Below are 27,515 nucleotides of genomic sequence, written 5' to 3'. Positions count from 1 at the left end.
CTAGCTCTGTCCTGCTTAATTCCTCTTAATACAGGTGGATTTTGAGGAAAATGTGGTGAATTACACATTATTAATAATGACAATGGTTTTAAAGGATATGACCATTCAGGTCTAGAAACGTATGTGCCTATAAGGTAATGATCCATTTACTCTCAGACTTCTCCTCCTTATTATTTAAGTCACCTCCTCTAATGCTACTCTTCAAATTTTGCAATAATAAAAATCTAAAACTATGATCTTTAGACTTTGCCACACATCTGTATAAAGCACTGGTGACATCTTTATTCCTAATATAACTAACAAGTTCCAAAAGATATCCCCTCAAAGACCTACAGGTCTTCCCCACATAAAAACATTTATTACACAAAGCCAAATAGACACGGTTACTCCCCCAGCATGTAGATGGATTGCTGTGCTGATGCTATACTCTGTTGTACCTTTAAATGGGGTGGATGCTGCCATCCTGAGAATGTTCTCATTGGCAGAGATACCTAGTAACTACTAGTAACTATGAATGAACCTGTTATCAGTTTGCCATCCATTCCCTATTGTAATATTACTAGGCTAGCTTATTTCTTTGTATGCAACATAGGCAATTTATATCTCAAGGGAACAGGCACTTTATTTGTAGATGAAACAATGAAATAGTAAGTTGTTAGCTAGCAGCAACCTCTTTATTAGTTACAGATCTTACATATTTCTTTAATGTGGAATTATTTAGATGACTGGAGGTACAATTCACATTTTTTTATTTATTTGGCTTCGGTCATCTCGATGGCTTGGGTTCGGGGGGGGGGTGTTGGGGCGCCTAGGAAAAGTTTGCCTCAGGGGAATTTATAATAAATTGGAGATAAGCAAGCAGCTTATATCTTTCAATATTTAGGGCTGTGTTGGGGTGATAGGGGCCATTTCTACGGACTGGTGCATGTATGTGTGAAACATACTGCTGGCTTTGCAGTTGTTCAGGAATTGTTCAAGCAGGTAACCCTGTACCTCTTTTCACTATACAAATAGTTATGCCTACCAGATTTCATCACCTCACCCACCCGTGCCCGAATCCCTTTTCCTACACTGTGACGCGCGTCCGTTTCGCTATTCCAATCACTGTTTGTCCTCCCTCCTCCATCTCCTTGATGACGATTCTGGGCTGCTGTTTGTAGTTTAAGGACGTCCTCCCTCCGTCGCAGTCAGCCAGCTCCGTCCTGCATGCAGCAATGGACATCGTTAACCAGGTACAGGACATCAGTGCAAACCCATCAAATAATGTATAATATACATAAATGCTGTTAATAGCACCAGCCGAAAGTAGCTAGCAGAGATATGTAGTAACGGGCTTTAAGGGGTGAGGCATTCATAGGTTTTCACTCTAGATATTTTCGACGAGGGAGTGGGTGAGGAAGGGATGGTAGGGGGAGTTATGGACAATAAGATATTATTTTGCAATATAAATTATGAATGTGCAGTTAGCTTGGTCTCTCCATGTTATCGAAAATCATTTGCGTCAGTTGTATGGTTGCTATTTTTGTTCTGTTGTTAATCTGACTTTTTTTATTTAAACCTGGTTTGGGGGGGTGTTAATACTGTGTGATAAAATAGATCTATTATATATGTAAATTTCAAGTAGAGAATACATTTCTACATTTTTTTTGGTGGGAATACCTTCCTGAGATTGTTAATCGGTAAATGGAAGAAATAGAACAGAAGAAGCGTAACGCAAACGATATCCCGGATTTCGAATTAATAGCTGGAAGGGAAAAGCATTAACAAACAGCTTTACCTACACATTTGAAACCGCTGTCACTCAAAGGATGCTCATAGCTCCTTGTCACTTCCCTAGTGCACATGTAGTGATGGGGGTTTATTCTGTGTGGGCTGTGGATTTAGGATGTGTAAGAGGGAGTCTGTGAATGGGGAGTGTGCAGCCTAGTGAGGTGTTTATTCTATGTGCATTCAGTAGGGGAGTCTGTAAATGGGGGGGAATGGCAGCCTTACTCCCCTTGACTTACCCACAGAGCTCCAAAGGATGGCTGCATTCAGCTGGTTTGGGCAGCAAAGCAGAAAAGCAGAAAACAAAACTGCACTTAGGAAAAGATGATACAGGCATGTTTGAAAGTATTGCATCCATTTATAGAGAACTGACTGCGGGTGCATAGTAAGAACAGGTGTAAAATAGCGCAGTGTTTGCTTTCAGCATGTACTTAATTATTCGCATCACAGAGATTTCTGTTTTATTTTGTTTTTAGCTCGTAGCCTCCGGCCACTTTCGAATTGTCAAGGAGCCCCTGGGTTTCCTAAAAGCGCTAGAATGGGTGAGTCTAACCATAAAAAAGAAAGATGAAATAGAATAAATAAATATGTCCGGATGTCATTTGTAAACGCTGGTTGTTTTGTAGTTGTTAATTCCGTGTCTGACTTTAGATGTAAATGTTTTGGCATTTTATGCACCCCTTTGACACTAATGCAAGGAGAGTTTCATTGCACGTTCCCCTGGGATGCTCCTTCAGAGGCAGGTTGCAGGCACACTGATATCTCCTGGATTTTCTGCAGGAAGACGTGTCCTTGCTACTTGTGGAGGTCAGATACTGTATGGATGGCATGATATGACGCCAGCCTTGTCGCTAGCGATGCTAGTTTTTATTTTCTGAATGGTTTTATTAATGCACAGATTGCCGCTCTCATGTAGTTGTATCATCCAATAACTGTTGGCTGCAAGTGGTTAATCCCTAATCAGAAAGAACAGCACGGTGACGTGTGTTTATCGTTTTAAGTTGCTGTAAACAGGCTATCTAATGCTGCAGCTTCTTCTCTGGAGTTTTCTACATTAATACTGTTACAGTATAATTAATTAGGGATTTAGGGAACGTGGACCACATTGCAAGACATTCATTGTACTGTGTGTATGTATGTCTTGTGTCCAACCACAGCCATCTTCCCAGTTTACTACAAAGCACCAAGTGAAATATGGAGAAAATCCCTGCGGAAAATGGCAGAGAGAAGCAGCTTATGCATGACCTCGGACATGGGCTGTGCCAGCTGCTTACAACTGCATAGTCATGTGACCAATCTAGGAAGTGCATGGTCATTTCTTGGGGTTTTATTTATGTTTAATATGATTGATTGTTAAAGAGCCAGTTATTTGTTAGTGTAGCAAGCCATTACGTTTTGTATCTGTGATGCTCTTATTTCAGCAATTTTAGAAGAGTATGGACCTGATGTCATCAGATGTGAAGGACAAAATTGCCTTCATGTTGACTGACAAGTCTAATTATGTTATCCATCCCCACATTACATCACTAGTGCTTTATGAATTCACTGTGATGTCACTTATGCTTAAGTGTTGTAGAGTAATTTGCTAGCTCATTGTGTTGCTGTTATTGAAAATAAAAGAAGGTCTCATGAATCCAGCTAAACCTGCTTCATAGTTCCTGTCAAATAATTTTTCACTGAGTGAAATGGAAGACAAATGCTGTAGAAGGAAATACTATACACAATTAATTGAAGTTTGGTATCCTATTTATTGTTTGGCATAACAGAAACTACTCTTTAATATTATTGAGTTCCTCTTGTGTACTGCCTGTTGTCATTAATTTGACTTTTTTGTATATTGCCTTGCCTTTTTTTCTCTTTCTATAAGCTTTTAATGTGGTACACCTATTTTTGGTGCATTAATGTGCAACTCATAGAAGGGATGCTCCTCTTCATATCTATGCTTTTTTAATTATATATTCTAAATGAATGATAACGGCTAATTTTGCAAGTCTTTGAAAAATATTTATTATATGAAGTTTGTACAAATAATTATGACCTCAAGCACAGCACCTGAGAAAATAAAATTATTTGTACATGCTACTAAAACTTGTTATGATAGACTTTCTTCTTTATAATGCACATCATTTATAAATGTATAATATATATCTAAACATGCACAGACATGTGTGTATATGTGTGTGTGTGTGTGTGTGTGTGTGTGTGTGTGTGTGTATATATATATATATATATATATATATATATATATGTGTGTGTGTGTGTGTGTGTGTGTCTGTGTGTGTGTATTGTTTTGAGCTTTGAATTTACTTTTACTTTTCAGTTGTTTGTCATCAGAAGTGGCTTCTTTACCAGAATGTGAAATGGCTCATTGACCAGGTTACAGTGACCTTGTTCTGTAGTGTCTTCATTGATATGGACTCATTTTTTTGAAGTTAGGCATATTTTTACTTAATTTATTAGTTTTTTATTTATTTTTTAGCCTGTTTTTTTGTTTTGTTTTGTTTTTACCTTGTGGTCCCAGTGCCTTCAGTATCACAAATGTTGTTATGCTTTATTCACCTGTGCAGTATAAGTTTCATGATATAGCCAAATCATCACAACATGTGTGTAATCTGAGTTTTTTTCCTTTCATGACAAGCCCTTGTTTTGCATTTATATACGTATTGCTGCACTTGCACACAGTTCAGAATGTCAGATCCTGGCCACAACTCACTTAGCAAAACTTAGAAAAATAAAATAAAGTTCTCTTTCCAGGAAAAAAAAACAGTTAAGGGTTTAAGCAGATTTTTATTCAGTGTTGTCTATCACTGAATAAAGATTTGCTTAAACCCTTAACTGAATTGTTTTTTTTTCCTTCTGGAAGAAGGATTTTATTTAGTTTTTTTCAAGTTTTGCTAAGTTAACTGCAACCTGGATCCAACATTCTGAAAGTTATCCTTCTCCCTAAGCTTATTCTTACAATTCAGTAATTATCTTTCCAGGAAGAGTTAATGCTTGTACATTTTTATATGCATTTGGAGAAATGTTTTTCTCCATAATGAAAGCACGTGTGCATCTTGCAGTATGCTGTAATATTTGTGCTTGTATACCACAGTAACTGTTGTTATCATGTAGTTTATCCTGAAGACTACTATATTAAAAAATCATATAATCTTAGCTTAGTAGTTTACAGTTTTGTTTAACAATTTCCAAGATCAGGATGTTTTAACATAAATTTGATTTTGACAGTTCATAATCAAAAATGAGGAAGTTAAGTATTTTTTTTCAGAGCTACACAAAACATCAAGTCATTCTCAGGATGCTACATTATATTTTTCAAAATTGTCAGTTTGTTTATGATAGTCATCACTTGGTCTCCTTAAAAAAAGAAGGTAAGGTTGATGTACTTAAAGTTATACAGAAGTTTCTAAGTACTAGATCATGGAAAAATACATGCTGTCAATATGTAGGTGCCTGAAGTTCATTTAAGATTGTGAAATCTATAAGTTTTTCCCTCAAAATCACAATATGTGCTAAAGAAGGTATGTAATGTCATAACTGCTAAATATGTTACTGTGTTAATGGAATACAAGGCAGTTTCAGACTCTAAAAGAAGATAGTCAAATTTTTTTTTTAATAATCTTTTATTAAAATTTAACAAAAAATAGCAACGTTACAAAGTATATAGCAAACAGATAACTTACAAGGGAGATTAGTAAATGGAAAATAATTAAGAGTGAAAAACATTGAGAAAGCTTTCAGTACCAATCAAGAAATCTGAGATACAGATGTTTTAAGATTACTTCACTTCATAGAAATATATCATTTTGTGTGTGGCGCAGCAGTTCTGGTAATGCAAGTCTCACGTTCAGTAATGCCTCCTAAGTCACCTAAAAATAAGTGTGTCCAGTCCAAGAAAACATTAATCAAAGCTAATTAACTAATCTTGAAATTAAGACCTGCCACAATAGGGAGAAAAATCTGTCGGAGCAAACAAGAGTTGATTGTGTGCCTATTTTTATCAGAGCACAGAATGCTGCAGTAAGAAGATTGCCTGTTGATGTTGACAATTTATAATAATAAATATGTATAAAATATATTTTTATATGTTTTCTTTTTTCAAGTCTGTACAACCTCAGAGGTATATACACACACACACACATATATGTACATTCATATATACGTATATATTAAGAGAGATTTGTGCAGGAGGATAAAGCCTTTACATTGGTGTGCAGTCCTCTCTGGAGAAATAATTGTTTCATAAACTATGTCATTGTTTTCTGATGCAGTCATTTGACAGTGTGATTCATTTTAGTATTCGATATTTTTGTTACATTTATTCATGTCTGCACTAAACAAAATATGATTAATTGTAGTAAATTCCAAATCTGCAGTTCCTGAACAAATACATTATTATGTCAGTATTAACAAATACATAAGTTGAAGAAAGATCAATTATTGAGGCAAAAAAGAATTGTAAGCAGCTTGGAAGGTATAACATAAACAACATAAAAAAACATAAATTGGGTATGAAATGCTGGGATGAAGTGGCAGTATGGAGATTCTGTTTTAAAATAGAATACCAAAAGGGGATACCCATATTGTAAAGCATACTTGTCCTTAATCAAAGCACTGGAAAATGTTATTTTTAGATATCACACTTACAGAATTGTAAAGTTTTAACACAGAATGCTCTTTCTTAAATAGATTTAACAATGAACTAATTAAGTGAATCTTGTCAATGATTCCCATCAGTAATAAGGATTTTTTTTTAGTAGCAAGGAATACTATATTTAACATAGATATGTAGCCATATTGGAGAAGTTTTTGCTACAAAGTCAAGCAGCCAAAAAAATCAGAACGTTGCATAAAAAGTCTGAATGTTAAAGAGACTAACTATGGAAAAATCAACAGTTTTCTGTAATTTTTTAAGAATCATTCTGTTTATAAATGTGATAGAGCTTGCACCTTTAAGTAGTCTGTCATTCTGTTTATAAATGTGATAGAGCTAGCATCTTTAAGGAGGTTGTCATATAGTTTATAAATGTAATAGAGCTAGCACCTTTAAGGAGGCTATCATTCTGTTTATAAATGTGATAGAGCTAGCACCTTTAAGGAGGCTGTCATTCTGTTTTTAAATGTGATAGAGCTAGTAGCTTTAAGGAGTCTGTCATTCTGTTTACAAAGTTATAGCGCAAACCACTTTTTAAATCATAGAGTCAGCCACAAACATGCAAGGGTAAAAATGCTATCAGAGACAACCTGCTTTTCTTACTGTTATGGTCCTTTAATTCGGCCTTCCTTTGACACTGCCTTATGTTCTCTTAAAGTTGTGGGCAAACTTACCGTCTTCTCTGTACATTAGCAAAATACTTCTATTTTCATCCATTTTGTCTCCTCTGGATAATTGCATCTAGCCTGTGACTGTACTTCTCATTTTAATGTAGACGAGTGCCGGAATAGAAAGTTTCAGTAGAACACACAGAGTGGAAGAGCTGTATGTCAGCTTGGCCATCAAGAGCCAGTACTGTTTATGACAAGGTTTCATTTTTCATTTCCTGAACAGTTTCTTGAAAGTCTCTAGCAAGGTAATGACTGTGGCCATAAAAAGGGAATCAGAGCTTTCACAGGTGTGTAGCACATTGGATGTATCCAGTGTCAGAAGACATGCAGGAGTAGATGTTAGTACAGATTGATGAACTTCATTATCTATGATCAGGAGATGGAAGGATGAATTACTGTTGAAAGGGCTCATCTGCTTTACAGCCTACTTTTAAGTTGTAGTGGAGTAGCATACACTACCAGTTTGTGAGGTCACTTTTTGTCAACAACACGCTGGTATACCTAAAAAATTGATAGGCTTGGAACCTCTTACTAAGGCAAAAGTACTAGCAATCTCAGGGAGCCAAATAGATTTGCTGCTTTAAACATTTGGTAACAGCTTTTGGTCATTATCTGTGACACTGAGTGACTAAACCATCTCACCTAATACACATAGCTTACCAAGACAACAAGTACTGTTGACCTTTATTCAAAGTGTCATTTGACCTTTGGAAGTAGAGAGAGATCATTAAGGGGTGAATGGGAGTGAGACAACTGAGAGTATGAAAATATTTGGTCTTTTCATGCAATGAGTTATTCTTCTGGTGGTTCCTGGATTATTCCAGCTTTAGCATTAGATTTTGGCACCAGAGTGAGTCCAGCATGGGTAACAATGAGGGAATATTAGATGTGCTTCATTTGTATGACTTTGGTACATCTAGCATGGAAGACAGGTAGAAAATGAAGTTTTTCAGATAAATCCAAACACAACTGTCTTCTGGCATTTAGTATTGCTAGGTCTTATAAATACCACCTTAGGTCTCCTCTGAAAAGAGACCACTAGCTTAGTGGGACTAATCCAATCAACAAAGGATAAGTAAAATAAAAAAGTTGAATTTGCTAAGAATGGCCTGTTCTGTAGTATGTTAAATGTGTGGAAGAACATTTATGGAAAAAGTATGTTACTGAAAGAGGTGAAGAAGTTGAGAATACTTCACAGTCCTTAATGGATTTAGATAAAAGGTGTACAGAAAATTAAAAAAATGTCAGTGGAAGAATTTACACACCTTAAAGATCATGTCATGGAGAAAATTGAGTCTGGGCTGTCATTTCAGATCCATGTAAGTGTGCCAGTGTCAAAGATGTACTCCAGGAGGAGAAAATGGAGGCAATTAAGTTTGCTGCAGCACTGTCATCTGCCAGTTCATCACTGGAATGCATCTTGTTTAAATAAAGTTTATTATCATATCATAGTTCTGTTGAGTTTCAGCTAATACAGCAGAACAGCTGATCTCCATTATTAAAGAAGGAGTAGTTAGTCAAGTGTTGTACTTGCACATTCCAAAAAAAAAAAAAAAAAATCAGCCTGCTGATCAAAAGAAATTTTAACCCATTAACTGACCAAAATATTTTTTTGGAAATGATAATGGATTGAAGGCTAAAATGAAAGGCACTGAAGACCAGATCCTGCTTTAAAGAGCATTATAGTCTTCTTTTCAGGTGGGCGGCCACGGTGGTGCAGTGGTTAGCTTTGCCGCCTCACAGCAAGAGGTTCTCTGGTTCAATCCTCGGCTGGAGTCCCTTCTGTGTGGAGTCTGCATGTCCTCCCTGTGGTCGCGTGGGTTTCCAACGGGTGCTTCAGTTTCCTCCCACATCCCAAACACATGCTGTAGGTGGATTGAACACTCTAAATTGTTCGTAGGTGTGTGTGTGTATGCCTTCTGTGGAAGGTTGGGCACCAGGCTGGCAACTCGACACCGTAAAACCCTGCTGCCAATCATGAGCGGACAGGTGATCCACTGTGGTGACCCCTAACCGGGAAAAGCCAAAAGAAGAAGAAGATAGTCTTCTTTTCAGGTCTTTCTGATCTGTGTGTGGAATGGGGAATGTTTATCTATTCTAGATCCATAATGCACAAACAAGTAAATAAAAGTAAAATGCACTGTTCAGGCTTCAGATAAGGGTCTCATTGCACTTTTGAGTCTATAGGTTATAAAGAGAAGAATCTCCCACAAGGCAAGTAGAACTTGCAAAAAGAACTGAGTATGCACCATGGACTGGGATAATGTAGAATGGATATGAAGGGCATTTATTTTCATGGTCAGTTTTAAACAGTTATTTTTGACTCAGATAGCTCATTCCTAATTAAAAGTGTCTATTAGATGGTTATCATAACTGCAGCATCAGGATTTTGTGGAAGTTCTAGGTAAGCATTAATTTAATGAGGCAAGGTGTAACAATGCATAACTAAGTAAACTTATCTGGCAAGTATATATAAAATGTGCCTGTGTTTAACTCATTGGGTAGTTAAAACCAGTAAGAAAGAGAAACAAATAAATAAAACTGTCTGTTGCGTAAGAAAAAAGCGAAGAGTAATTTCCATTGCTTATTGTGTGCCTTTGAGCAGGTCACATCCAGAGATTGCTTCTGGGTCTCTCCTGAAAAGGGACTATATGTTCAGTGGGCTTACCAGTCAACAGTTTGTTTTGCCTCTTACATGGTTAGGCAGAGCACATTATATTTCTGTAAGGTGTGCATTGAAAGAGTAAAGATTTAGTAATTATCTTTGCCATTTTGTTACAAAACAGTGCAGCTCTGCTTGTCAAGTTAATAAAAATGCACTGATAAAGTTCCTAACAAACAACTGTCCATAGAACTACATACATCCCGAGTTTGCTGTTTTTTAATTAGTTGGCCCAGTCAGTAGAGGGACCTTCTGTTGGGGTATTTGACTGAATGTCTGTGTCATTCAATAGGTGAGGGCGTAGGTATTTGTCACCACTGGGCATCTTCTAGTAGAAGCTAGAGATTAAGATTAGCAGTGGTGGGATGTGCGTAGAATGTCCTTGCTCACTCATCCTTCAGGGAGTAGGGCATTTCCCGTCATCCCAAGCTGTTGTATCCCTGCAGAAAGAAATAAACAAATCTTCTTCCTGGCATCTGTTTTATGTCCCCTTCCCCAGCTCTCAGAGTTATTATTTGGTGAAAGGGCTAGGGATTACTGGTGGAAGTGGGAGTCAAAAAATAAAACATTTGAAAAAAATCACAAGTTTGTCTGATTATCAAGGACTGGCTACAGTTTTCAAAAAATTATCTGCTCCAGAAATTATTTATTTTTGTCTCTTGGAGTAGTAGTTATTGCAGTATATCTGTTGCATGTCTTTGGCGCATAGAGTATAGCTCCAGGGACACAGAGAACAGCTTAGCTGTGCTTTGGCAGGAAACAGATTTCATCTTGTCTAACCATTTCCAGTGAATGTTTCAGTAGTGCAAAAAAAGAAATTATGGTTTTATTGGAATTACATATGCTAATAAGTGTGTCAGGGGATATGGCCATTTATGGCACAGATACTGGTAAATTAAAACTAGATCTATCTGGCGTGTGATAACTGTGTTTTAAGGCAGGTTTAAATTCTTAAATTTCTGTTTAACATCTGATTGTCAAAGGCATTTTAGTATCTTTAGTTAGCATACTGACAGATAAAGACTTCAGAATGCCTGTGGTTTGATTGAAAAAGGTAATCTGGAAAGCATGCACATCCCTATAGATTTTTACACCTATATGACTTTGAAGGGTTATTCATAGGTTCATAGGTCGTTACTAGGCTAACGACCACAAGGACTTTTCAAGCCTAGCCATGCATCCCAAATGTTTGACAAGTTCTGGTACCCTGGATAAGTGTAAGCAGAGGCTTGGGAGATGAACCATTTACAGGCTGCCTGTGTCCACGAGAGACATAGGTGTCAAGCCAGGGGTGAATTTCCTGTTCCCCATCCAGTTGTCCAAGTTACGCTTGAATTGGGTTAGGGAGGAACTCTGCTTCACATGGATGGGGAGCCTGTTCTAGAAATGGAGTAGTCTCTGGGATACATACCTGTCTGTCTAGCAGGTCCTATTTATATCACAGGCAAGGTTTAAGTCTTTAGATATAGGAGGTCCATCAGAGTAGGGTCTAACAATGCCTTATATACCAGGCATAGATCTCCCCTCAACAGTCTTTAAGAGATAGAATACAAGGATAGGGCTATGAGGCGGTCTTCACAGGACATTTTACTTATGCCCTGTATTTGTTTAGTGAGGAACCTTTGTGGACGTTCCAGTTGTTGGATATGCCTGGTTAAGTACATAAATAATAGGGCATTGTACTCAATGATAGGTCTGACGAATGCCAAATACAGTGGAACAGTGATTTCCTTGGACCTTGATGCTATACCTTTGTTTATAAGTTGCACAACATAGAACATAGAATGATTTCCTCACTACTATAGACACATAATGGTCAAAGGCTAGGTTACTGTCTATGTGTATCCCTAAGTCCCTGACTACTGGGTCAACTCTAAGGGGTGTGTTGTCAGTATGATAGTTACCAGGGGTGAATGACTTCCTGAAGGATACTATTATGCATTTCTTGGCATTTTGTTTTAGTTCATGGCTCTGACACCAGTTATTTGCCTGTGCCAGCCTTTCCTGGACAACATTTGTGTTGGTGTGGGATTCAATGACAGCTCCTAATTTTCAGTCATTTGAAAATTTAGTCAGCCAGAGATCATTGATATTGGCCTTGACTTCAGAGAAGTAAATGCCAAAAGGGAGTAGTCCAAGGACCAATCTCTGAGGGACTCCACTTGTGATTGTCCTCTTTTTAGAGGTGGATTCCCCATTTCTAACTTCCTGGGTCCTGTCTGTGAGTGAGTTGGCTAGCCACTGGGTGACATACGGGTTTTTACCTAACCTCCTGAGTTTGTCAAGAATGCCCAAGTGGGTTATTGTGTCAGATGCCCTGGCCATGTCAAGGAAGGCAGTGTGAACCATTTTGTTGTCATACATTGCTTTGGTGACCTTCTCAAAAAGACCACCAGGTTGAGTAGGCATGACATATTTGTGCAGAGGGATGACTGTTGCTGTTCTCCATTCATGAGGCGCAAACCTTTTTTGAGGCTACAGTTAAAGAGCAATTCCAGAGGGCCTGCTAGGTCATAGTTCATGCTATTTAGAAGGCATCCTGGGATATTATGTGGGCCCTCTTATGCAGTGTTCTTGGCCTTAGAGAGAGCATTAAATATCTGTTTGTTGGTGATAGCAGTAGGAGTTATATTTGATGGCATTTCCTGAGGGAAGGTTGAGGGGGAGAGAGGGGTAAAGTTGGAGCTGAATTTGTCTGCCGGTAGGTTTGCTATATCTTTTGGCTCAGTATAGGTGGCTCCATTTACAAAGAGCTCTTCACACAGTGGTGTGCCACTGTGGCTTTATTATTAAAAGAACTATTAGCTTTAGTATTAACACAAATTTGTGTAGTACACTCGTGCTTCTTAGATATTTAGCCTACCATTCCTCCTATACTCCTTGTCCACATGAATAGTGAGATCAAACAGAGGTGCTGTCACTTAAAATTCTGTCAGAATAAGCTCAGTACATCTGGAGGATTTGTTGACATATTACTGAGATATGACTGTAGAGATTATTACATCAGGGTAATGGACATGTGGTGCTGTATGGAGTAAGTCAGGGGTTGCACTCCTGATAAAAATTAATTTAATAGTTTGCCTTTTCTAATGCCAGCATTTTTGTAGGCCTTTTTCCACTCTTGTCTTTCTTTCTTGTGTTTGTTTAGCCCCAGTCCCTGTTTGCCCTATCATTCCTCCTAACCTCCTTGTCAAAGGGACAGAGAATTGAAGGCATTATGTGTGCTGCTAATCCCACAGCTGAGATGTGGGCTGCCTTGTTGGCATTAGTCGCACACGCACACACACACACACACACACACACACACACACACACACACACACACACACACACACACACACACACTCACCAAATCCAGCAGCAGCACTAAAGACTGTCCATCAAAATGCTTTTCCTTGTCCCTTTCTGCTTTCTATACTGCCTGGTTTGTACCAAGTGTCAGCTATATAGATGGTCCAAACCTCCTCCCATGCCCACCCCCACCCCCTATATGGGTAGCCTTTCCTTCTTTTTTTCACCCTCTCCCACCCCCTACCCCCAGCCAGTTCTTCAAATGTCCAGGCTCACTGGTTGAACCTAGTTTGCCATGACTGTATTCAGGACTGTATGCTTTTGTACATGAAGCTGGCTGTCTCCTGGCAATTTATGTGCTTTCATGCAAACGTGTCAGCACATAGTTTGAATTTATCAGCAGTACCTGTCTTCATATTTGCAGTAAAGACAAGCTCTTGTACTAAGGGCCTGTTTGTAAAGCTCTAACCTTACATGAAGGATCTGATCTACCACTGGAGCTGAACACCTGCCTCTGTTAACTGATTGCAGCAGAGTCTATCCCTGCATCTAGCAGCCTTCTAGAATATTTAACAACAAAAGCTACCAGGGCTTCTTTGTTCAAATAAGATATTTTGTGAAGTAAGTGGTATGCAAAACCAGTAGAAAGCTTCTACTTAATGCCACGTCAGTATTGTGTCTGACTTTTTCAGTTCATATCCCTGACAGACTGTATTTGAGTTGATTAAACTTGTCCCTCCAGATGGCTACAAGAAAATACAAAAGTCACTAATTGCAGTGTGGTATGTACTTCCACCATCTTCCACTTTTCCTCTAAATGCCTTGGTGCTAAAAATTCAACATTCACTACTATCAGATGACTCATTCTGCTTGGAATATAAATTTATACTGGGAAAATGACCCATAGCCTAACATTCTGACATCTATTTGCTGGTACAGCGACATATAGTAAATTCACAGGCACCCTACTTCACCATAGGCTATCTGCGTACTAACAGACTTGATTGCCTAGGAAAAAAACAGTTTGAGATGAAATCGTAAGGAATCTATACTGTTAAACCACTATCTGGTTATATAAAAAGCTATCCATCTGTCTATTCATCCATCAGTCCATCCAGTCATCTGGCCATTCATCCACCTACTCCTTAAGCAAATGTATATAAACAACCCTTCTAAGGCCAAAAAGGGCATGCTGTTTTTAGTGGACTACATAATTGCTGTTTGCTGATCGGTCAGCATTGATCACAATGTCTGTGTATAAAATAGCCTTTCAGTAAATACCCTTAATGATATTTAAGGTAATTTTTTCCTGTAAGTGTCAGATGATTAAAGGAACAGAAATATAATTTTTTGTCAAACAAATGAAATAAAAAGAGGAGATTAGAGACAAAGCTTGTCACTAGTGGAAACCACAAACAATAATATCTGTTATAATCATCTACATCTAAAATAGGAATGTATGTTTGATGTATAAGCAAATTCCTCATTCCTTAGAACAATATAGGCAGTAGTTCTAAATAATCCAAAACTATTCTGGATATAAATAAACAGTATTCCATGTGCAGAACTTTATAAAGCTGTAGACTAATTGCAGACAGCAATTATCATAGCAAAAGCAGCAGAGAGATTCAGAGATAATTTCTCATCCGCTCAGGCGGCAGGAGATTAACAGACTTAGAATCAACAAATCTACTTCTGTACTCATCTCACCCTTGTCTTATTTCAAATAATTGGCCACTCTGTTCTACTTCACCATATTTTCTATTAGAATGTTAAAACTATTACATAAATAAACAGATTCAGGCCCAGTTGTCTCAGATGGTCTTCATTCATGATTTTTTTCTTAAATTAGCTGACCCTTTCATCACTAAACCCCTCACCCATAATCTTGTGACTGACTTCACATAACCTTCGAAAAATTAGGAAAACAGGCACATTAGTGTTACTGCAAAAAGAAGGACATTCACAATACTGTCAGGTTGTCTTATTACTCCAAAGACCAGTGGAAGCAAAAACTATAAAGCGATTTTCAGTGAACTGCAATAACACAGAACCAAACATGACATCACCTGTCACAACCTGTGTAGAACCAAACCTCGTTATTGCACATGCTGTTTGGCAGGTCATTAACCAAATCCTTACAAACTCAGATGAAGAACAAGTAATAACTTCAGAAAGTTTTAGTATAGTTGCCCAAGTCTTTTCTTCAAGATTCAGTGCGTTACCATTCTTATTAATCAGTAAACTTACTTTAGACCTATGTCACATGCAGATAGTACTATTTGCAGAAAACATCATCATGAGAAAAGACTCCCCAACATCAAACACAGAGCAGCAACTATAAAAAGATTTAATTGACATCTTATACTGTTATTGTTAAAACAGCCTTGGAATTAATAAAGAAAAAAATAAAATGTTTGCTTTTCAGAACTCAACAAAACTAAGCTTAGCCTGTAAAGTTAGCCTTAAGATGAAGAAAGGCATTTCTCTGTAGGGTTGCCACCTTTTCAAATGCTCAAAGTGGGACATTTTTTTTGTAGAAATGTCAGATTTTGCAGGACAAAACATGCCCATGACCAGTACAAAAGATAAACCTTCACCTTTTTGCCAAAATAAAATCTTGTTCTTGTAGCATTTGAGTTGCTTATGCTATTTCATATAACATTTAGGTGCTTCAGATAAAAAATAACTGTTTTATGAAACTATTAAAGAAAACTTAGGAAATATTTTTGTCCTAAAACCTCAGGACATCTGCCATTTTTTCAATTTTTTCGCAGGACACAACTGCCAAAAGAGGGACTGTCCCTTGCAAAGTGGGACAGGTGGTAACCCTATTTCTCTGGAGCACATAAACCAGTTTACATATTTAAGTGCATTACTGGACCCCACTCTCTTTGTCAGTATGTTTACAAGTACTATATTTTTAAAAATTAAAAGCAATTCATAACATCCACAGACTGCTAACCAAAAAAGTGTACATGAGAATGTAATTTTGCTACACAGACAACTACAGGCTTGTGTTCACCTCACTTCCAACATTAAAGTCCTTCAAACAACAGTCATCCAAACAGACTGTTTCATTAATGCAACAAACCCGGGGGAGAGCTGCTTATGTCCATAGGAAATGCAGAACGGCTTCCAGATGAACCATGGGTGACCAGCTTACTGTGTGCAGTTTTGCATAACCTCACTACATGATCACTGTCCACCACTAACACACAAATTCAGTATTTCTTCATCATTATAATCTGTGTTTGCAAGCAAGCAATGCAATAGCCTTAACTAGGCAAGTAGCACAACTTAGCAGAAGGGGTCTTGGACTGTTGCAGCCATTATTTGGAACTTACTGCCAATCTGAGAAAAATACTGCTCACAGTCTGTTTACAACCAGCTTAATATACAAAACAACCAAAATTAAACAAAAGTGAATGTACATCATACCACACTGACATTACCCAGCAGCTGTTTAGTTAATCACAAGTAACACTTGAAACCTTTCACATGACATAATTGTATTTAATATTGTTGTACAGCAACAGCTAACCTGAAATTTGATAACTCTTTAAACAGGTAGTGCTGTTCACTTTAAACTTTTATAGTGGATCTCTGGGAAACACAAGAGGTTAGGTACAAACCCATATGCCATCCAATGAATAGCCAACTGGCTCACAGACAGGACCCAGGAAGTTAAAATTGAGGAGTCCATCTCTTCAAAGAGGCCAGTCACAAGTGGAGTCCCTCAGGGATCAGTCCTTGGACCACTCCATTTTGGCATTTACTTCCCTGAAGTCATGGCCAATATCAGTGGTTTCTGGCTGACAAAATTTGCAGATGATTGCAAATTTAGGATCTGTCATTGAACCCCGCACCAACATAAATGTTCTCCAGGAAGGGATGACACAGACAAACAATTGGTGTCAGAGCCATGGACTAAAAACGAAATGCCAAGAAATGCATAATAGTATCTCTCGGGAAGTCATCCACTCCTGGTAACTATCATATGGACAGCAAAACCCTTAGAGTTGACCCAGTAGTCAGGGACTTGGGGACACACATAGTCAGTAATCTAGCCTTTGACCATCACTTGTCTACAGTAGTGAAGATATCATTCTGTGTTGAGCAACTTATAAACAAAGGTGCGGCACCTAATTTCAAGGAAGTTATTGTTCCACTGTATTTGGCATTCATCAGACCTGGCATTGATTACAATGCCCCAGTTGGTATGTAACTAATCAAGCATATCCAGCAAATGGAATGTCCACAGGGGTTCCTCACTAAAGGAATACAAGGTGTAAGTAAAATGTCCTGTGCAGACTGATTCAAGGCACTATCCTTGTATTCTGTCTATACAGGCTGTTTAGGGGAGATATATGCCTGGCATAGGACCTGCTACATGTCAGCAAAACAAACAACACTAGAATTACCCTTTCAAAAGAATTAAACCTTGCCTATAATATAAATAGGACCTGCTGGAGAGACAGGTATGTATCCCAGAGACTACCCCATCTCTGGAACAGACTCCCCATCCATGTGATGCAGAGTTCCTCTCTAACCCAATTCAAGTGTAACTTAGACAACTGGATGGGGAATAGGAAATTCATCCCTTGGTTGGCATCTATGTCTCTAATGGACACAGGGAACTTGTAAATGGTTCATCTCCCAGGCCTCTGCTTGTAAATATTTCATCTCCCAATCCCAAGCCCCTGCTTACACTTATCAAGTGTACCAGAACTTGGCAGAGATTTTGGATACATGGCTAGGCTTAAAGCCCCTCTTGGTCATTAGCTTACTAAATAAATCTGAACCCATGAATCTCTGAAATATCTTGCATCTTCCTCAGCTAAATATTTCAAGACAAATGCAGTCATTTTGCTCTAAAATATATATACACAGTTGTCTGATTTCCCCTGTCTATGGTTTGTTTGTTTTTTCCCCCATCATTACAGTCTGTAGTGCTTATGGTTTGCTTTACTGAATGGATATTCTACGAATATCTACCTGTCAACCTGTTAGGTCAAGAAATCTGGAGAAAACCTAAAATAATAGGGGGACAAAGGCCTAAAAATAAGGACGGATTTAAATATTGCTCTTGGAATAACAGCATGTGTGTTAACATGTATTTTCTGAAGGATATGAAGCCTGAAACTGAAATGTATGTAATTATTTAGTGACTTCAGTCCTCATTGATTTGCCAGAAAACCACAGGTTTTATGAGGAACAGATGAGAAATACAAGGCAAAAATTTGGACATTCTCCTGAAATCTGGACATTTAAGAGTTATGCTGTAGACCAACTCTCTGAAGGACTATTTTAACTGGGGGCAGAGCTCCTAATAAACATTCACTTACTTATTCACTCACTCACAATACAGGGGGACTGTATTGCCAGTAATATAACTGTCACCAGATGTCACTATAATTTACCTTCCCCTTAGCGATTTACCAGTTTGGTATAGTAGCACTAATCAAACAGATTTTGGGGAACTGGCTCCTGATAGACTGTAAGAATGCCAGCTGTAACAGATTCTGCTTATATGATGGGCAATGACACTGTACATATATTTTATTCTTTCTACGACTTGATTACTGTTATTGCAGTAATTCATTTTAATTGGTATGTCTGTTTCTGCTCCACAAAGGTTGGTTTAATCTGTAAACTCACAACTGTCTTTTTAAATATTTTAAAACAACCCAGGTCATGACTGAAAAGAGTCAGTAGATTAGACTAGCCTACCTAGAAAATCAACAGATATAAATAAGTAGTCATGCATACCATTTTCTATTAGCTTTGAAGAGGTGAATGAGAAGTTTGACATTCACTGGATAGTCATAGTGTTTAGTAGTTGTTAAGTAAAAACAGAGAATTTTTTTCAGCATTCCAAGGGTACACATTCAAGTAGAGTTCCAATTTGTGCGGCAGCCTCAAGGGATCCCCTCGCACTGCATCATTTAAAGTTGAATAAGTTACTTAGCAAATGGTAGACCATTCATTTGGTTCAGTTGTTTGAATGATCATCATGGAATGTGTGTGAGTTTTTAGGTAGTTTCTTTAAACAGTATTTTTATTGAAGATGTTTCTGAGCCTAGCTTTCCAGAATGTAGCTGAACTGTTGTTCCTGAAGTCAGTCAGTGAGTAGGGTGCATATGTCTTTGGGGAGTTATCAAAAAGTATTATAGCAGTATGTAGTATTAGGGATCTTTCATACTCATGTACCATACAATTATTATTTTTCCACATCGTACCACATGGAACCAGACTCACCCTAACATTACTTCTTCTGCTTAAGACTACCTGAACAACACCAACATAGTTCCGTGTTAGCTGTAAACAGCATCTATGTAGTTTTATGTTTTGCTTACATTCTCTATATGAAATATGGCTGATGTTTAAACCAAATAACAGTCTCAGTGTTTCTGGGAATCAGTTGATTAAACTAAGTTAACAGTAATGAATTTTGTACTGGTGCTACAAACGACTTTGCCCCAGGGCAGCAACTGCATCTTATGCTGTGATATTCTTTAACTATTTCACTCCTCTGCAGGGCATCACTCTTACTGCAAAGAGATACATTGCGTAAAATATAATGAACGGTTCCCAATAAGAAACTATGTGCATGCGACAGTTGGTGGCAGTGTTCTGTATATAAAAAAAAAAAAGAACATTATGTAGTATGAAGGCTTACTGGCCAAGCTCTCTGCATTATAGCATCAGTGTCTGGGGTTAAGTCTTGACCTCTGGCCACTGTCTGAGTTTGCATATTCTTCCTGTGTATGAAATATGAAAACTTTTCACTGGTTACACTGGTGTCTTTCCAGAAATGTGTTAGTTGTTTGTCTACTTTAAACTACCAATATCAATTGGAAAAGATGAAAGAAAGCTAGTAATTGTTAAAATATTTAAAAAAAAAAAGCTTTTGAAAATTTTCAAAAGAGACTTCAAAGAAACAACAGACAGAGAGACACAGACACAGTAGACTAGAGATAGAGTATATAGCTGGGCACATACTGCGCGCACAGTGTGAATTGCACTTATGACTGGAGTGTGAATATGGATGGCTGAAGGGCTCACTTTATCTGAATGTGATGGTGTATTAATATTATGTAATAATAACACCCTATGCTATGCTGCTAAAGAGCTGAACATATGCTGTTATGAAGTGATGTGATGTGATGACGGGGTTAGTTATGTAAGAGAGAGAGATGCCTCAGATATTTATTGTTGCTGGCACACTTTTATTGTGGTATATCCCCACACTGCATAGTGTAGTTACCTGGGAGTTTCAGACATCATTTTAGGGTGACTTTTTAGGGGAGGCACTTTGCTGTCTGTAATACACTTGTTTTTCATGTCTCTCTCTCTCTTAGCTCCCCTGTTAACAGTTAAAAGTAAGATAATGTGTGTTTTACTTTTTTTTTTTTTTCATGTTTGTAATTTCAGGAGTCGAACATATAATCTCGTCCATATGGATTTCGGCTTTCTGAAATTTCAAACATGTATAGTAGACCCATATATATATATATATATATATATATATATATATATATATATATATATATATATATTCACTTCATAACACTGAAAGCTCAAAACACTGAAACCAAAACACTGAAACTTCAAAATCTTGAAAACTCAAAACACTGAAAACACATATCATACATATACTGAGTTTAAACAACATAAATCATAGCACTTTCCACCAAGTGGAAGCAGGAGGGCAAGCCCCCCTGCACCCCCCATGTGGGGGGGCTGTGCCCCCACACCCCCTGCTACTTATATATATCAACTCCAAGATTGCACTACAAGTGCAGTCTTGGAGTTGATATATTTAAGTATCAGGGGGTGTGGAGGGCGCAGGGGTGCTTGCCCCCCTGCTTACACTTGGTGGAAAGTGCTATGATTTATGTTGTTTAAACTCAGTATATGTATGATATGTGTTTTCAGTGTTTTGGTCTTCTATATTATGAAGTTTTCTCATTTTCAGTGTTTTGAGTTTTCAGTGTTATGAAGTGAATCCATACACACACACATACACACACACATATATATATATATATATATATATATATATATATATATATATATATATATATATCTATATGCACACACACACACACATAAATATATATATATTATATATATATATATATTTGTATTGATGTTTTGTGTTTTTTTCTTTGCTTATATTGTTGTCTTAAGTATTTCAAGAAGAAAATGTATTTTGGTACACATGTTATTTGTATGTGGGTGTTACTTTGGATTTTTGTGTTGATTGTTTTATGCTTCCTGTGGGTTCTGGTTGGTTCAGTTATCTTTTGGTCACAAAGGCCTCAGCTATGTAGGCTTACTCTGCTAACAGTTCTTACTTCTGTTGTCACTAAACTGCATTATATCCCATACAACCCTGATGGAAACAGGTTTACAGGATGAATTCATCTAAAATCTTTATAGTATTTTTATAGAATAAAACTGTTTCCAAACAGGTGACTTAAAATTGCTTTTGAGCCCAGATCTAGCTCTGTGGCCTGTGGGGTAAAGACCAGACTACAAGCGAAGTGACAAGGGTTTGATTAGCTGGCCCAGCCCTGGAGGAGCTATCTTGGGTTTTGGAGAAGTAAAGGCTCAGTGACCTTTCACCTTTCTTATAAAGGAAAAGAGGGAATGGGGCATATGACTGAGGACATGCAATACCCAAGTATTTGCACTGAAGACAAATGTGAAATCTACTTGCACTGCCTACACTGAATTACTGGGGTGTTTTGCAGGCTTTTATTGCTTGCGTGAGAGAGTGACCGTCCCGTGCAATGCCCCATTGTGTATTCCCTCAGTTATTCCTACTAGGCATGCACAGGGAGTTAGGGTTTAAAGGTAAAATTGTTTGACCCACTGTGTGTGATAGCACCACTGCCAGTTGTTATCTGTCTTACTAAGGGGAATGAGTGATTGAATAGGTAACATTGGGGGGGGGGGGGGGTGATGGTCAGCTATGGATTCAGGCAAAAAAAATGAAGGAAAGAAATTGCTGTTTAAATATGCCTTAAATAAATATGTCTAAATAAAGCTAACCTAAGTCTGTTAAGTAACACTGGTTAGGTGATCTAGCTACTATGATCTTTCGCATGCATAATCCAGGCCTGAAATGCACAATGTTTATTCATCCATCCCATCCAGCCATCCACAACCCCTTTTTCCCATTTTTGCACATGAGGTTGGGGTGTCACTTCAACAGTGACAATCATCTAGAGCCAAGGTTTACACCACCAGGTGGGTAGCCCTGCCATGGTAGTTCTTCCACACCACAATCACAGCTGTGGCCAATTTAGTGTATCCAGTCCCTACTGCATGTCTTTGGAATGTAGGAGGAAACTGGAGCACCAAGAGGAAACCTACGCGAACACAGGGAGGACATGCAGACTCCACACAGAAGGCCCCCTGGTTGAGAATCGAACCAGAGCACCTCTTGCTGTGAGTCAACAACACTATCCATTGTGTGACTGTGCCACCCAATAATTGACAAAGAAAATCACATGGGAAAGGCAGAATATAAATAAAAGTTTAAGATGCAAATGTAGTCTTTTTAAATAATTGACAAAGGGTAATTAACTAAGCAAGTAATAAGCTCAGGGGAAAAAAATTTTTCATTAGTTATACAGTCTTCTGATGGCCGCAAGGAATAAACTCTTTACCAAGGAGTTGGCTACACTGGCAAAAACCATGTTCTGCAAACTGGTACAGCCTGTAGACAGCCTGGCTGTCTGTGATGAAGCTCAAGTGGCTTTTACTGCCAGTAACTTCCTGGGGGTCCATGTTCCACAACAATGGGATGTCAATAAAGACTTTTCTTCCACCCAGGATCATATCACTAAATACTGTGACCTAAAAGCACAGCGGGCTTCTGTGATGAAGTCTTCTGCCTAACAGATAACAAAGTATAATGTGGGTTATTGTTATGAAGACTTTATCATTCTGGGTTAACAGCATCTCTGTTCCACTTTTTTTCAAGACTACAGTAATCCTTACTTGACTTAATATGCAGAATAACTACACAGATGCTATTATGTTTAACTTATAGCCTGAGTGATAATCAGATTGGTGGAAAATTCCATAGCTTCCCGTTGCCATTCCAGTTTCAGGGATTAATAAATTCCTAAGCATGACAGGATTTCAGTTATAACCTGTTTTTCCAGTTACTCTGTCCAGATGTTCCAAGAATCTGAAGTATGTTGAAGTCCTACTGACAAGTACTTGAAGCTGTGCACCCTGTTTACTTTTCACCCACTGGGGTAGAAGCAACCATTTTCATTCTCCTGATGTAATTCTAGTGAGAAATGCAGATAAGAAAGCCTTAGTTTTGTGGGTCTCACCACTAGTTTAGTTTTGTAAATCACTGATTAATTTACAGCATGTCATCTGGTAAGCTGGACTAAGTTTGTCCCACATTAGACCATCTTTTGGTCAGTGCTCTATCCTGTTTAAAGGTGGATTTTAAAGTCTGAAAGGGAAGCTGTTACTAAAGACAAAGATATTACGAGTTCCTAACTTGGCTGTTTCAGTACATTCTTTTGGTGTCGATCTGGGCCTTGAGGGGGCATGGCTAATGTAGATCTGCAGTACTCTTTTAATCAGATATCTGAACCTCTGAGAAAATCCCCTATCAGTGGGTAGAATTTTCAGTTTTTGATATAGGAGACAGTGGCTGATAGATTTAAAAGCCTTGCCAAGATCTGCAGCGGTTGTGCTTTGGAACTTATTCTTATCCACACACCTGGTAGCGGTGTCAGTAAACAGTGTGCTACTTTAGTGGCACATTATCATCCCATGTTAACATTCGCCAAGGTTTTACACAGCAGAGAGACTGAACATTAGGTAGTAGGTCTTTACTAATTGATCTCTTCTGGTTTGGTGAATACCACTGTTTGGCAGCTTTCTAGGCATGATGCTTTTTAAAACATCTCACAGGCAGGTTTACCATTTGAATTAGTGTGTAATTGCTAGTGCTGTCATTCAGGAACTCTTGAAGGTTTATGTGTTCAGTCCCAACCATTCCAACTTATGGCTATTGGGCAGAAGCATTCAACAATTCTAACAAGAACTTTCTATAGTAAGGAGAGAGTTAGGTTCTTCACAAGAAGCTCCAAATTGTTGGTTTTTATAAGACTAGAAAAGTGGCTGTCTGTTGCAAACTGGGATTTAAAAAGCTTCATTAGAGACCTTGTATTTGAGGTGAAGCATGATCCCTGCTGATGATTATCTCCTACTACAGTTATTATTGATTTATACATTGCTGCTTTAGCTGAGTGGCATGATGCCATCATTTGCATAGGCTGCCTAGTGTATTATTTTTATTTTTATTTTATTTAACATTTGTTTTACCAGGATAAAATCTAACTGGGCAGCATATGTCTCTTTTCAGCAGAGTCCTGGGGAGAAAAGCTCAGTAATATGTTAATATGTGAGGTAAAAAGACAGAAGATTCAAACAAACAACATATTACACTCACATGACAGAATTTACAATTATAGTACCATAACTGAAGCACAACACGCTAAGAAGAAATGTCTATATTTACAGTACGTACAGTTAAAAAGCATGAGCAGAACTCCTGAGATGGTTAGGAGATTCCTATATATCTGCTTGTGGTGAGGAAGACAGTATTTAGTTTTCTTAACACTAATCTTCATTCATTTAGGTTTAAGTAAATCTAGAGAGCTGAGCAGTAATGCTTTCATGGAAATTCCTGCCTTATTGGTGTACCCTACCATATGCCACATATGACATCCACCAATAACCATATGCCACTTAACAAGAAATCCCCTTACTAAGCTGGCATCTTAAGTGAACTGCAGACAGGGATAATTCATATATCCAGGACTGTTATAAAAGAGCTGTTCCATATTGTTGTGTGGAGATCTGCAAGAGAGATACTCCTTACATGAATGTGAGGCTAATGCCATGACCATATGCAGGAAATGAAAGGGCATTCACTGGCAACAGTAGGTATTACTTTGGCCTCCTAGGTTCTCAGGCCCATTTACAGAAATGTTTATTACAATGTATTGTTGAAGGGTGTAGGTTCCGAGAGAAATTCCATTGGCTCATAGATTCATAGGTTTGTCAAGGCAATTTAGTCTTAGGATCAAATACGCCTTGCCAGTACCCACCTTCAAGCTGTAACCCCTGTATCTAGGAGGCCTAGGCCAGTCAGTCCTGGTGTAAGTTTGAAGGGACTAATCCAATCATGCAGGGAAAGTTTGTTCCAGATGTGGGGTAGGTGCTCTGTGATAAACCTGTCTCTCTACAGTGTTTTATCTGTTGTAGAATTAGGACTCTGTGACTGCTTTTAATGGAGTTATAAGACTTGCAGAAGTGCAGGAAATCAGGGATAATTGGGTTTTAGTGACACAGTAGGCTAGGTATACATCTCATCTCAAAAGTCTGTAAGATACTGAACAAAGGGACAATATTTCCAGCCTGTCCTGGTATCTCAGGGTTTTTAGGCCTGTGACCTTCTTGGCTTGGAGCCTCTGTGGTCTTTCTAGTTATTGTTCCAGCTACTTTACATTTAGTTCTAGTGAGTCTAAACTGATTGTTCCTAGAGTAATAGTTTGTTTACCACCAGTAACCCTGCATTTGATATCCTCCAAAAATGTCTAGAGCTGCATGAAGCTGCTTTTTAAGTTTTGAATACAACTAATAAACACTCTGCTTAGCTTCTCAATGATCCAGTCTTCTTCATGGCTTGCAACCAGTAGTAGAAGTGCAGAATCTAGTAAGCTCAGTTAATTGTATATTGGAAAAAATTCGTATACTGTAGTTGGGTGGAAGCCAGCTTGCCAAAATGGCAAGAACTTCTGGTGAATTTTGAGTTGTTGACCAATGGCTTCTATAGTTGTTATAAGAAATTTGAGACATTATTTTATTTATTTATTTATTTTACATTTTGTTAACCGGGAAAGTCCGACTGGACACAGATCCTTTTTCAGCGGAGGCCTGGGGAGAAAAACTCCAGTATTAGAATTGCAAACTTTACAGAAGTTGAAAAATATGTGAGGAAATAATGAAAACATTCACAAAAACAGTTATGTAATGAAGAATAAGACATTTCTCCAGAAGTAAACATTTACATCATGCATAATATACAATATGTACAATATATACAATTTATACAATTTAAATGAGAGAGGGACTAGTTTCTGCACAGTTAAGGTCACTTAAAGAGAAGTGAGATAAGGCATATCTGGGACAGTTGTAAGAAAAGAGCCAGGAGTCAGTTACGTGTGATTTTAGGAGTTTCTTAAATTGTAGTATAGAACAGTTGAAGATTATGGGGGTTGGCAATTTATTCCATATTTTAAGAACAAAGTTTGAAAAGAGTGATTCCCCAGCTGAGTTGTTAGCTTTGGTGGTATCAAGAAGGAGTTTATTACTGGAATGGAGGGATCTAGTAGTGGTGTATGGTTGTATAGGATTTTGGAGGGCAGGGAGACATCACAGAAGCTTGTGGATAAAAGCCAGCTGCAGAACTAGGATTGCATCTTCTTCAACTGCAATCATTCATAGAGACAATGAAAATAACTGTTTTACACATAGAGGGATGGTAGTCCTCATATTTTCCATTACAAGGTGTGTCTTGCTAGAGTTAACCCAACCCAAGGATATGGGTTGGGAGGGTGGCCTAATGGTTAAGGTGTTTGCCTTACAAACACAAGGTGCAGGGTTTGAGTCTCACAAGGGATAATTGGCTAGGCTTAAATGGCTCACAAGGGCAGTTAGCCTAGTACTAATCTATGAATCTATGAAATACAGCTACTCCTATGCTTTACCTTGGCCAAAAAATGGAACTCTCTCCCTCCATCTCTAAGAATTTCTGAAAACTTCGAACTCTTCAAAACCTAGCTCCATTCCTACCTCTCCCATAGTTGGAAGTGCAGTTGTACTCTACCTACCTAATTTCCGTAATACACAATCACTTTGATTACACGCAAAGTCCCATTTTTTCCTTACCCACCAGGGATTAATCACTTGTTAACTACCTTTATATCGCCATCAGACATTTCTAACCTATGAACAGATTCTATTCTCTACTACTGTTCTCAACCTATAAACATGTAAATATGTATTATATATTGTATATGTGTTGCAGTTCAACTGTGCTTAGTTTGCTATTTAACACCTACAAGTTGTTTACTGTACCTTTTTCAACTGTGTAGTGTATTTTGTTATATTTTGAATTATGTAGCTTTTACTTTGTACTATGGAGCTTTTCTCCCCAGGCCTCCACTGAAAATGGGCTCTTTGAGCCCAGTGGACCTCCCCAGTCATCAAACTGGAAATAAATAAATAACTTCTAATGTGCTTTTAATCCCTTGGAAGATAAAATATGTAGAACAGTGAAGCAGGAAATATCTAGAGCTGTGATGAGATTTATGGATGGAGTTGTGCAAAACGATCCTCAGTCATTATGTTTCTATTT

The 27,515-nt window shown here is 38.0% G+C and overlaps 1 protein-coding gene across 1 annotated transcript in view; it reads left to right on the top strand.

Moving 5' to 3' along the window:
• The first annotated feature begins 1,129 nt into the window (after positions 1-1,129).
• Positions 1,130-27,515, top strand: part of LOC122809011 (synaptophysin) — a 1,240,178-nt gene continuing 1,213,792 nt past the window's right edge. Inside the window, exons 1-2 of the mRNA XM_044080199.1 lie at positions 1,130-1,232; positions 2,244-2,309. Of these exons, the coding sequence (XP_043936134.1) occupies positions 1,215-1,232; positions 2,244-2,309 (84 nt within the window). The 5' untranslated portion in view covers positions 1,130-1,214. The remainder of the gene's footprint in view (positions 1,233-2,243; positions 2,310-27,515) is intronic.

Source organism: Protopterus annectens, chromosome 8.part0, assembly GCF_019279795.1.
Source record: "Protopterus annectens isolate FY-2018-M chromosome 8.part0, PAN1.0, whole genome shotgun sequence".
NCBI classification, from domain to species: domain Eukaryota; kingdom Metazoa; phylum Chordata; order Ceratodontiformes; family Protopteridae; genus Protopterus; species Protopterus annectens.
This window is presented reverse-complemented; position numbering and strand designations above follow the sequence as displayed.